General features: G+C 36.6%; 1 protein-coding gene across 5 annotated transcripts in view; it reads left to right on the top strand.

Annotated features, from left to right (window-relative positions):
* Positions 1 to 3103: 3103 nt before the first annotated feature.
* The window catches only part of ccdc85cb (coiled-coil domain containing 85C, b), a 48530-nt gene continuing 37724 nt past the window's right edge, over positions 3104 to 13909 (top strand). For 2 of the 5 annotated variants that reach the window (XM_028439269.1, XM_028439273.1), the window contains exon 1: positions 3105 to 4571. In XM_028439269.1, the coding sequence (XP_028295070.1) occupies positions 3857 to 4571 (715 nt within the window). In that variant the 5' untranslated portion in view covers positions 3105 to 3856. Of the gene's footprint in view, positions 4572 to 13909 lie in introns of all 5 variants that reach the window. The other 3 variants (XM_028439270.1, XM_028439271.1, XM_028439272.1) reach the window with 3 other exon arrangements.

Consider the following 13909-nt stretch of genomic DNA (forward strand, 5'->3'; position numbering starts at 1 on the left):
TCTGCTGGTCTTTTACATTTTCTTTAATATTGTATTGAGTTTGAACATTTTTTTAATGATCTCAGCCACTTAAAAAAAGGACATTGATGTAAACTGACATAACGCATTTATTCATCTAAATGACAATATGATTAAATAAAATAATATGGAACATCAGTGCTTCATTTTTCCATTTCTCTTCCTGAGATCGCCTTTATCAAGCAGCTTATTATTATGAAGCGAACATGCAGGGAAAATTAAAAGTGGATTATGGCTTTACCGATCCAATATTAATATCAGATATCAGTCGAATATCAGCAAAAAAATGCGTCTAAAATTTCAGACGGTGCTCCAATACTTTAATAAATGGGTGAGTTTTTCCGTCATACCTGCTTTTGTTGTCTATTGTTCTCTGAGTAATATGAATTCATGTTGGGTGTGGGATACATATGTATGTGTATATACGTATATATGCATATGTGTGTATCCATAAAATGAAGAGTCCGTCCTTAAGACTGCTCTACTGTAAAGTGCCTTGAGATACCATTGGTTATGATTTGGCGCTATACAAATAAAAATTGATTGATTGATTGATAATATCACTTAATCAAGCCTTTTCTAACATTCCACACTACAAAATAAGTAATAAAAGTCTGCAAGATTCACGCCTATAATGTATCGGCGTAATATTGGTATCGACCAATAACCCAAAGTTGCAATATTGGTAATGGAAGTGAAAAAGTTGAAAAAAAATAAAAAAATAGGAAGTGAAAAAGTTGGCACACCCTTAATGTGCATAGATGTGGTTTCCTTATTTCAACCTGTGATGGATTGGTTTTCCATATAAGATCACTTTTGGGTTGTTCTTTGTCTCAATTGCAGTGATTGTGTTAAAAACTAAAAGTGTCAAACTTTACTGAATATGTGTTTCCCAAATGTAAAAAAATAATAATGTTGACAGGTGAAACCAGATTTTTCAACAGTGGTTGGTTCGAAAATGTTGATATTCAGGGCACAAAACTCCTGTCCAGAGTCTTTGTTGAGGCAGTAGAAGCATAATACTCTACACTATGGGTTCTGAACTAAAATGGGTCGAGGATTAGTTTTCTTTAAATTGACCAGTTGGCTGTGTATAATTCCTAAAAAAATTGATGACACTGGCTGTACTTTTTTCTGTAATTCTCCCAAGTTTCCTATAAGTGTGGTTTTCTTACAAATTGCTAGTCACGAGTTAAAATTCAAGTTCAAGTTTGTTGTTTTCAGTCTTTTGGTGTGTAGTTATTAGAAATGATGTTTAATCCCAAAGAGCTGCCAAAGTTCTGTTTCTTAAGCTGTAAAAAAAAAAAAAAAAAAAAAAAAAACTTTGAATCACATAGGGTGAGTTTATTCCTGACTAGGAATTCATACAAGTAAACACCATAGCTATATTCTTTGTGTGTCTCTATTTGCTTTCTTCTGCAGGACCAAAGGTGTGTTTGTTAATCGAGTAAAGAACTCAACTCAGACTAGTCCCACTTGGTTCTTAACCGTATTGGAGATACCGAACCCTGTAAGCTTCATCAGTGCATTCACTGAATTAGATAAATAATTGAAAAAAAAAAAAAAAATTGATTTTTTTTTTTTTTTGTGTGTGTGCCCCCCAAAACATACAGTAAGTATGTATTTTATTACAAAACACACGTAAGCCTGGGACAATTGTTTGCTTAATTCAAGTCGCTTTGATTTTTTTTTATTTATTTTTTTTAATTGTTTTTATTTATACAATCACACAGTACAAATCACGTCATACATATATTAAACATTATTCATAGAGAACAGTCAAACAGTGTCATTCGTTACAATTTTTTTCCATAATTCTAATATGCAAATGTACAAATGCAGACACAACAAGCTGCAGGTCAATAACAAAGATGTGTGGAGAAGAAAAATACAAGTAAGTGGATTGAAATTACGGTAAATATGCAATTTATCCAGTTGAAACAGCGATCATTTTTTCTTAGGTGATTAATAGTCAATTTTAGTAGACCAAATTTAAAATTTGACTTAACATTGTAAGGAAAAATTTCCAATATAATGAAAGATGGCTCCAATGGGATTTTAATACTTTTTTTTTTACTGTGTCTTTCTTGACTCAACAAATGTATAGATATATATGCTTATGTATGTATAGATAATCAATAAATTACATGGATAGACAAATAGTATTTTTGCATCACTTATTTTCAAATTTATGTCATTAATAGTACAAATGGCAAAACACCGCAAATAATATATAATAATATAATTGAAAAAAACATGGTATCTTTAGTGTGGGTATAGCGATATATAAAAATGTGTTCATATGTATATAGGTAGCTTATATTATAATTATAACTTGCACATGGGTAGTATATAATATTACTGTATGTACATTGTTTATGTATAGGTGTATATCTGTATATATATATACATGTATGGGTGCATATATGGGTATGTATATATAAGTAGCTCGAAGATAAATTGGTTATACTGGTTATAAGAGAGGTAGGATTAAATAAGTCAGACTTCTTCCTACACCTTTTTTCAACGTATACATTTAAAAAAAAATTAAAATCGTATTTACTTTGATTTTTTTTTTTTTTACTTGTTTTGGTAATTAACTTGTTTTGTGACATTTCTTTTATTTCATATATATATTTTTGGTTTTACATGTTCAAAATGAATGAATCAAATTAAAATCAATAATAGTGCTTTGTGGACCATTACCGGTAAGGGACGCGCGGGGGCGCTGTGGGCATGTTGAGGAATGTCAAAAGCACCTGTTTACATTTTTAGAAAGGATTAAAACACCCTGTTGTGACGCTAAATAATGTTTATTACGTTTTCACACGGTTGGATGAATATACGGTCAATAAAACCTCAAAACTGTCAAATAATGTAGGCAAGTCGTGACGTCGGTTTAATTAAGTCTTTGCTAGGCTCACGAGGACAGTTCCAGCTAGCAATTAGCTACAGCCGGTGTCTATTTTTCATATTGAGTACAGGGATATTGGTGTGTTTTATGTCAAATGTGTGTTATTTTACTGTTTAATAATGGCTGGTAATGTGTCTCGCTGTTCCTTTAAGAGGGTTGAGCCTGAGCAGCCAAAGCCTCGCCGCACTTTTCATCAACCTGCTGCTGCACACTTCTCTCCCACGTCTTCATTGGCCGTCTTGGAACCAAATCCTCTTGAACGATTTCAAACCAGTGTTTGGACAAGAAGGAGGGGGTCAGTTCCACAGCTAGGCTGGCTGGTTAAGGGACTGTCTGTCTACTACTACTGACACAGCAGCAGCAGCAGCAGCTCCTCGTTGACTGTCCAACACGTTCCACAGAGCTTTAAAAGGACGGAGTGCACTCTTATTACGTCTCTGTTTGTTTTTATTTGATTTTTCTCTCTCGGTTTTTTGGATTTCTCACGCGTTTTTGTTTTGTTTTGTTGCTTTCCGTCCTTTGAATGGAGTGATGGTGTCCACTAGCAGCACAGACGGAGATGCCTGGGATCAGGACCTGAGCTGAAATCTCTGTAAATCACTTTAAATTCGTCCTTTTTTTGTTGCCATTGTCGGAATGTGAGTATTAGCACTTGTTTTTTTTTTTTTTTATTTGTTTTTTTTTTACTGCCTACAAAGCATTTACTAGTGAGGGTATTCAGTTTAAAGACGTGTTGCCATACTTGACACTTTTTTTGTCTTTCTTTCTTCCATCGTCGGCCTGTTGATGGTCACAGTTATGAATTCGGATTATGGACGGTGTGTTTGTATTCTAACGCTATCGAGGTTAGGTTAGTGAGTTGTGATTTTTTTTTTTTTTAGTTGTTGATTTAATCAAACACTTGAAACGAAGTCCTTTCATCAAATGGCTAAAAATCCGTCCGAGGGGTCGAAGGACGACCTGAGCCAGCTGTCTGACGAGGAGCTCCTGCGATGCAGCAAAGACGATCTGCTCAGGAAACTAAGGAGGGTTGACGGCGAGAAGATGAACCTGATGATCGAGCATGGAAACATGATGAAAGACATCAACCGAAGGCTACAGGTGCACCTGCACGAGATCCGTAGCCTGAAGGAGGTCAACCAAAAGCTCCAGGATGACAACCACGAGCTCCGAGAGCTCTGCTGCTTCCTGGATGATGACCGACAGAAAGGCAAGAAGCTCTCCAGGGAATGGCAGCGGTTTGGCCGCTACACAGCCAGTGCCATGTGGAAGGAGGTGGGCACCTACATGATGAAGCTGAAGGAACTGGAAGCCAACCAGGAGCATGTGTTGAAAGAAAACACTGAACTGAAGGAGATCATCCTGATGCTGGATGAGGAGAGGAATGGAGCAGGGTCCAGAAGTTCTATAGACAGTCAGTCCAGTTTGACGAACCTGAATGGGGGCAACAGCACGGTCAGGGATGTTGGAGATGGGAGTAGCACATCAAGCACTGGTAGTGCAGGTAGCCCGGATCACCACAATCACAACCACATACACAAGCCAGCAGAGAACAGTAAGGTGGGCACCACCATGAGGAGGTCTATGGACGACCTGTCAGCACCACACCATCACAGGAGCATCCCCAATGGGCTTAATGGTGAGTACACAAACACAAACTGTAAAAACAACTGTTTCATCAGCCTTGCAATATGAAATTGAACCAACAGTACCATTAAAGTTTCCCCAAATTGGTTCTTTTCTTCCATTAAGGCCTATTACTTCACCATAGACTAGGGCTGCACGATTATGACCAAAATGATAATCACAATTATTATTATTTTTATCAATATTGCAATCACAATTATAGTCACAATAGTTTATGTTATTAGGGAAATAAATTTGCTGATACAAAATACCACACAAGCATTGTTTTTTTCTTTTTTTTCCTCCTCTAACGGACAGCACGTGTGAGTGAGTTCTGTAGTGTGGCTTGTTTAGTGGTAGATCTGGGTTAGGACACAATTGGAAATCCATCTAACTGTCCTTTCATGCTGTTTTGCGATGTAGAGAAAGTAGTGACTCCTAAAATGAGTATTTAAATACAAAAAAAGCTATATATATATATATTGGTATTAGGCTAATGCTGAACAATTAACCTTAATCACGTTCATATTGAGGTTTTCACTACTGCGATAACTAACCTCAGATGTTGAGGTTTTTTCTTCTCTCTACATCATTTGAGTGATATATATCTTTGCCAATCAGAATCGCCGAAAGCCACCTTCCTGGGCTGCTGGCCAATCAGAGATGGCTGTTCTGTTGTTGTGGACGAGACCATCGATGCCAGGGATTGTAGAGTCTGAAACATCATAGGTTAATGATAACTTCTGGTACTGTAAAATATTCTGACCCCTAGTGGTGAAATAATTGATGCATCCTTGCGTTCATTTGTTTTTGTTTAATCATTATGGTCTGGAATGATGTCATCAGGATCATTTAAATTAGGTTAATTTAAATTAAGTTGATCATAACTTAATCAAGAAACCTGCTAAGGTTCAGTAAACCATTGATACGGGTTACAAATAATGTTGGTCTCATACATCTTTATATGACATGAATAATTAAAAAGGAGCAGTCAGATAATCCATATCAGTACATCTTATTCTACCTTTTAATTGTATCTTACTTTATTTTTGACATACATTTTTGTTTAGTTATGGGATTTGTATTTATTTGTATTTCCGCACAGGAGTAAAAAACTAATATTTTATAAAAAAAAATTATTAATATTTCTATAAAAAAAAAGAATGTGGGAAACACGGAATTTGGAAAATGCATAACCATTTAAATGTATAAAATATTCATAAATCGAATTGCAATATCTGTCAGAAAAATTGCAATGAGTTTTTTGTCAAAATCGTGCAGCCCTAGTAAATTTTCTAAAATAGAAAACTTGATATATCTTGATAGATCACCCAGCGCTACTTCACCAGTGGCTTGTTACAAATGTGTTATTCTTTCAAGGCATTCCCGTTATACAGTCAGGCTCTGTGCTGACTGAGCATGTGATTATCTCAACAACATATGCTGATCAGAATTCTTGAGAGGGATTAAGGTGCTTGGAGGGCTTGGTTTACCTTTACTGTAACGTCTTGATTGGTGGTGATTATGGTCCATTGCACACACACAACATCTTTCTCACCTTTTCTCTTGTGTGTCCACTGATTTTTGTCACTTCACTGATAACTCTCAGAAGAGTGGCACTGTGTGGATATCTTTTATCGTGGACTCAACTGAGGGTCGTATACTGATTACAGGTTTACAGATTTTTGTCTTTCGGCGGTAGTCGAGTACTTATGCCTGCTTAGGGTCTTGTTGAAATAGATTGGAGGGGAATTGAAAATCGACAGAAATCAGTTTTCTTTTTAAGACCTAAATACGTGGCTGAAAGAAGCATGGTGGGATAAACGTGCTGTGATGGATCATAAAGACACTAAGCTCCAATTTTTAAACCCATGTGTTCACGATTTACTAATCCTAATCAGATATAAGCTTTTATTTTATTTATTTCTTTGTTTTTATTTTTTTTTGCCTTGATTTACAAGGTCAGAGACACAACAACAGTGCAGCAGTTTATGTGAAACCAAAGGATGAAAATAAATGCATAAATCAAGGTTGGAAGAGGTGGAACATTCTTGTTCTGTGAAATAAAATGTTTCAGGCCAATATAAAACAACAATATTCTCTCTGAAGCATATTTGCTCCCCTTTGAAGAATTATTAGCAAGATGTGTGTGACATTTCCTTCTCCCGAGGCTCTGACGTGTTGATAATGGTGTACAGATAAGAAACTAGCATGGGAAAGGCCCTCATGTTCTAAGTAGAGGTTTAAAGTTTCATTGTTGATAGCAATGCAGAAGTAATAGGATTGATGCTATCTGGTGTTAAACAAAGCTAAGCATTGGTGGTAATTAGTCTTGTTTTTAGTAGAAAACAGCAAAGTTGTACCGGTTTGATGGGAACCATGCAGAGCTTACATCTTATTCATCTCAACCTTTCTTCGTGTGGTTAAAGCTAGCTTGCTTGTTTGAGACAGAATTTCAAAGAACCTCCTCATAGCAACAGATTTTCCCAAATGGCTGGTTGAAATCTGAGTTGAGTGACCATGTTGTGAGGTCAGACGTGGTCATGGTGTGAGGGCTCCAGAAAGTAGTTTCATGTAATGCTGTCCAAATGCCAGTGGCTCCCCTGGGCCTTTAGGAGACAAGCTCCAGGTTTGCCGCTTAAGTGCTAAATGAACAGCATCTGTTTGGTTACTAGATAAACACAGGTAGGAAGAAGATGGTGGAACAGGTTTGGGGATTTGTCCAGCTCACATTGTGTTTGAGTGAGTTGATTTAGCTGTATCATGCATTTTCTGACAAGTTTGTTTGTAAGGGAACAAGCACCATAGAAAATTCAATTCTACTCGGAGGCACAATAGAGGGGTGTTTGAAAGGGAGCCCAGCAAAGGTTTTTCAGTGGGTTTTGGTGATGTCAGGGGGAGTGGCAGAATGGTGGTGAGGGGTTGGCTGGGAAGCTTGGGATTGAAGTCTTGGTGATTGTCGGAGGGCACATTGGGCTCAAAGGAGGTTGGGTTTTGGAGACATCCCGCTGTCTGCTTAATTGAATTTCTTGTGCATTGACACGGCCAACCCCCTCCTCTGAATTCACTTCTTTTGTGGACACAGGCAGTTATGTGCTTCTGGGTGTGTGCCATAAACTGAGAAAGATATGTCGTAAAGGATGAATCTGCAGGGAGGTCTGTATTGTGCCCTAAACTGAGCTTTTAACTTAAACAGTAACTTCTTTTTCAATCTTTAACAATGTCTGCATTAATTTTGATAAATTGTAACTAAAATCTAGTTGAATATCTTTTGCGAGCCACCCAGACTGTGTACCTCTGACCTAGCTGCTGAGTTGGAGGGTAAATTACTGCTTTGACATTGTCCAGAAGACGTGATCAAGATCCTTTTCACAATAATGTTTGTTGACCTTTGGAAGACCAGTGCACATTCCCTTGGCTTTTTGGCTGCCAGTCACTTTAAGGAACAGCAACTAACTCGGCCGATAAAAACAACCTGAATCATCCAGAAAATTAGATTTTTCAAGAACCAGACAAAAAAGAAGACAAAAAGATGACTAAAGACTGCTAACATTTACAGATTATCAACAACACATCTCTTTTTGGAGTTTTCTTTTGATTGTAGTTAAAAAAAAAAAAAAAAATTCACGTCCAACTCCAATATGATTCAACTTGCCTAGAGTTTCGAAACATAGTATGAGATTATTAGCTTCATTGTAAGGATAAAACAATTACGATAGACAAAGACTGTCAAGTTCTATTTTGCTGTACAGAAAAAATAGAGGCATATGTTACGTAAACTGTCCCATAATTCCAGTAAGATTGTTTTATTCTTGTCTTCCCTCAACTTAAAAAAAAAAAATGCAGTGCTGAAATACTTGTTGTGTTGACAGCTGAAAAGTTGGCAGTGGCCATTCTATTCTTCCTTTCATGGCACACCTGACAGGTTTCTCATACCAATAAAGTAATTCAATACTAGTTGACTGGAGTCATGCCAGAAGTGAAGTCATTTCTGAAAAGTCATTGCATTTATTATAATGTGAGCATGCTCTTTCACAGATGTACTGTAGATATTTTCTTAGTGAAATAAAGCTAACTGAAGGTACTTAGTCTTTTAAAAGTAGTAGTAGTAGTTTTGTGGTTTGCAGATGACAAAAAATTCTAAGTACTTGGGGTGGCACAATGTAAATCAGTGAAATTAGCCACTGAAGGAAGATTTAAATTCAAAATTTCAACTGGGTGCTAGTTGGAGATTGATTAGCTTGTTATTACAGTAAACAAGCTTCCCATCCTCATCTCCTTCATCTGTTACCAAGATGCTATGGCTTGTAGGTTTTAGTCGCATAGCAAACACACCCAGTTAGAGGCTGAAATGAGGTTCAAATTAGTCCTAATTAAATTACTGCTAAGTTATAGAGTTGTGTGTTTAAACTTTTACCACTTGGTCTCCCTGTTGATGTGAGCCTTAACATGAGGTGCCACATTGAGTGGGAGCAATTGGCATTAGTGCTGCACTAAACACAATAATCGATTCATCTACTCATTTTAAAAAAACAATTAAATGATTAATCAATCATATGATAAATCATTCATTGTTGTAATGCTTTTTATTGCACAAAGCAAATAAACTGAAGAATCAAACAGAATAATCTCACAACTTTTTAAAATGGGTATCACTTAAAGACCTAATGAGAAACATTGCTTAAATAAACACAACCCCAGTATTCAACTAAACAGTGCATTTAAATAAAACTTGAGGTAAAACATTTTTTTCTCACAAAGTTCAACAATAAATGATACGTTTTTGTATTTCAATGAAAAAATAAGACGCAACAAATTATGTTTTTTAGCTGTAAGAAATGGAATGCTTGTAGTAATGTTTTAATGCCAATATCTGTTAGGGGCGTGTTCAACCACAAAATAACTCAATAACAAATACAGCTTCCTCTAATTTCAACATTAGGCAAAATAACAGAAAATTACATTATAAGTATTGCTATTTGTCTTAATGATTATTCATATTTATGCAGTTAAGTTTCTGTTTTTCTTTTTACATTTTTATTTGTTTTCATATATCAACATTTTTAACATTATTTTTTGAGATGTTTCAAATCCCAAAACTTAAGGTTTTCAACACGTATCTAATAGTGTATTTCCTCAATTTAGAATAAAAGTGCTTGGCTAAGAAAAACTATAAACCTCACTTACGTTACCCTTTGATAAGTCTGCATCGACTCCGATAATTTGCAAGAGCTTATTTTCCTAATCGGTTTATTATGTTTAATTGATGAATTGTTCTGGCCCTAGTTAGCATTGTAATTTCCAAGGCTCGCCTTCTATTTTCAGTTTCATGTTGGGGAGTGACATGAACTAAAAGCTCAAAATAAAACCGTAGAACCAGCCTTCCCAGTTTGCCACATCAGTGTGAAGGTGTGTCTGTGTCTGTCATCATGTTCATAGAAATGTGCCTCAATTCAAAGTCCATTACTGTTAGAGTTTTTCTCTATCACTGAGATGTATTATTAACAGGTTTGAAAAAATGAAAATCAAATATGTAGATCCTTTCAAAATCTTATAACGCTTTGAACACATTGATTGTTGTTGACAACGAATTAAATCGCAGCTGATTTTCTCTGCATAAGCGACTCTGTGGTTTCAGAGGAAACTAAAGGATCAACAATACAATGGTGTTTTCCTGTCTACTTCTGTTTCAACTCATTGTGTGGAATATCCGTAGCTGGAAAAAGAAGGGTGCCTGTGTAGGAATAGTAGGTTGCTGTTGTGGATATCCTGTTTGTTCAAAACCCGGCCAATTTCTTGTAAATGTTTGCATTTTATTGGTGGATTTCTGATAAAAGTTGATTAAAAAGGAAGGAATGCAGACAATTGTTTTTCTTTAGGCGATTACTTTATTTTGACATGTTTTCTAATTATGAGAAGCTCACTTCAAGTTAATACTTTAGTTAAAGACTGTACATAATTAGCTTTAATGATGTTGTTAAAAATGATTATAGCAGACATAATTAATACTCAATGGAAATTATTTCAGCTTATTCAAGTCTTGTTGGTTGTGTGAAAGTCTCAAAGGAGAATGACTGGCGGCAATTCTGGATTGCGTCTCCTAGCACACCGTCAATCTGTATGAGGCTTTGCACAGCTGATAATAGGGCAGAAACACACATGCAAGAGATACACACAAGTGAGGTTAAGAGAAAGAGCCACAGGGGAAACTCTCAGCTGTGTACTGACAATGAAAAGCAAGCCTGTCAGGACGTCCCACATTCCTGAATAAACAAAGAGAAAGTGGGTCCCTATCTTCTTTGTCACACAGTGGAAATGTCACTGCGTGGAAAGCAGGACAAATCGAATAAGTGATGCGTGCAAGTTTAGGTCATGTTTCCAAATTTTCCATCGCTATAATCATTATTTATTTGCTTTTGTTGTTTTTACCAAATGCGTTTTTTTACTTTTGCATCATCCCTCACAATTCCTGTGAATGCATCCTTTTCATTCAGTCTATCATTGTAGCAGCAAGCCAACAGAATGAGTTTATAGAGTGAGCATGTGTCCTGCAAACACATTTGTAAATTCGTTTGGCAATATAGTGGCAAGGCCTTTAAGAGTTTAATACGTTTTATTTAAAAAGTTCTGGTGCTGTAACACTGGCATTCTGGCAAATATTTTTTTTTTACTTAAGTAGATGTCCTTTTTTCTTAAATCACTGGACAGCCGGCTACTGAAGGGGCTGGGTAGCTCAGTTGCCAGGGCAACAGCAATGAGCAGTGGGGTGAGTTTATGGCACCGACGCCTTCCTTCAGAGTCAGTGCAGCGGGGGGGAAGGGGGATTGAGTTTGGGAGAGTTTGTCGCCTACCAAGCAATGATAGGTGTGTGTTTGTGTGTGAGTTGTCTTTTCAATGCTCTACATTAACTTTAAAGGGGCAGTATTATGAAAAACTCACTTTATAATGGTTTTGCCACAGCCAGGTGACGTCACCGAGCGGAAACGCCTCCTCCTGACAATCCTGGCTCCTCCTACCCTATATAAGAATGTGAGCTCCTCCCTCTTAAACTACCTCACAGCTAAAACAAACACTGCGGTTTAATATTGAATTAACATTATACTTTTTTGTTATATATGTAAAGCAACATACACAATGTGTTATCTGCATTTAAACCCTCCCTGAGGAGCAGTGGGTAGCCACGGTGTAGCACCCGGAGCAGTTACGATCAGTTCCATTTTTAGTATCCGTTATATCGCCTCGTATGGTCTTAGGCATGATCTGACGTGTTTGTGACCCAATGCAAGCAGCGGTTGGACAAAACTGTGGACTATCATCTTGAATGGACTATTCCTGTAATCAGTAGTGGAGAGGAGGACAAGAAAGCGACGTAGTAGCTCCGGTGAGTGTTTGAAACGGCTGACTCAGCTGATTGACTTTGCTGCTGCTGATGTGATAAACCCACACTGTGGAGCAGCTTTTGTCAGACTCACAATCACAATAGCCGCTTAAATAGCCATGTGTTTTACTGTAACGTGCAGTTTTTTGGCTGAAAACAGTAACGGTGTGGATAGCTAAAGAAAATTGCTGTGGTATGAAGTCTGCGTCTACAGACACGCCCACTTATGCATAATGCATGAAGGCCCCAAAACAGATTATTTTTAGAAACGTTAATAAACTGACTTTTCAGTGGGTTAAAACTCTTGAAAAGAGGCGAGGTTGGGAAAATAAGTTTCAAATACTATGTTTTGGAGTTCTTAGAACAAATGGAGATGAGTGAAAAATGGCATAATACTGGACCTTCTAAAAAGTCACTCGTCATGGAGGGCAAGTAGGGCATCCATCTACTTGCCACATGGCAAACTAAGATTTTGTTTATGAAACTGAACCATGAATCCCTGAAGTAAATGGTTATGCATTATTATTCTAAAGTTTATTTTACCTTTATTGAACTACATAAATCTTTTTTACAAGTATTTTCTTATCCGTAAGTGATAACCATTCAGTTATCAATAATTGTGTGTGTGAGTGTTACAGTTTGATCATTTTGCCTTGGAAGCTCAAAGATGTAAATCTTTTGAGTAAAAAGAAAAAACTACCAAAGTATATAATAAATATTTAGTTTTATTCTTTTTATACATGTCGGCAGAGTCACCTGAACTTTATCCGTATCTGCAGCAACTAATTATTTACTCCCTGTGTTAGTGTTTTTCTGACATTTTGGCTCAATAATAATAACAAATCATTCAATAAAGGATTATGTGATATAGATTATAAATGACTAGGAAGTGTCATTGAACATTAGAAGTCAAATTAACTAATATAATCCATTAATGTTTTTATTTTATTTTCTTATGACTTAAAGAAAATGTTTGGCCAGTAATAGAATTTTCACCCAATTTCAAAGTTGAAGATACATTTATTCTAAATGTTATCTTTATAGAAATGCAAATGATTATATAAACTGAAAAAAAAAATAAATAAATAAATTGGGATGATTACTTTTTCAAGCCTACATTTTTAAGGAATGACACCTGATTTAGAGTAGACAGTTCTTATTATAGTAAGAATCTGACTCCATAGCATCTTACCTTTGCCACCCACTCTACTAACATGAGAAGAGATATTCATTGTGCTTTAACATTAAATGGAAAAGTAAAAAAATGCACAATGTTAACTCTGAGCATGTGGGTGGTGATGCAGATAAAGTGCACTTACCACTGACGGTAAAAGTCCTTTAGTTAAGTTAATGTTTTCAGAATAAAATTATTTTACCAAACTACAAACTAGCAAATTAAGCAATATTCACACTATGCACAAAGAAAATGGATTTGGTGTCCCTTACTTGCCCTCTGTTAAATGATTGCCACTGTGAATTTTACTGCAGGCAGTGTACCCTTGGCAATACCCATATTGATCTGTTACACAACAGATGGCACCAGGTCCAAACAACTGATTAAAATGCAGATGAGACACATGAGAGTATAAAAAAGTTGTGTGGTAGCATAATGACAAAAGCCCAAGTGACTCCCACCACAGATACCATCAGCAATTTGAATTTGTCTACGCCACGCATAACCCATGACCTTTGACTCTCGAATGGTCTCCAGGTTGCCAGAAGTCAGCAGTTCCTATACCTCGCACACCTCTTCATCAGCTCCTTTCCAGGCCTCGAGAGGAACAAGGTTTTCATGTGGATTTTCTGCCTGTCAGCTCTCTGTTATTAGTGGCTGTGACATTGGAGACTGGAGTCAGCAGATGTCTTCAACTTAATTTAGTTTACATTGTGCTGTCACCTTACCCCAACCTCTAGCCTGGCAGGTATGGATTGTTTTCTGATAGACTTGGGTGATTCTCGCATCTCCTCTTCTG

This window comes from Gouania willdenowi, chromosome 24 (assembly GCF_900634775.1).
Source record: "Gouania willdenowi chromosome 24, fGouWil2.1, whole genome shotgun sequence".
Lineage (NCBI taxonomy): Eukaryota > Metazoa > Chordata > Actinopteri > Blenniiformes > Gobiesocidae > Gouania > Gouania willdenowi.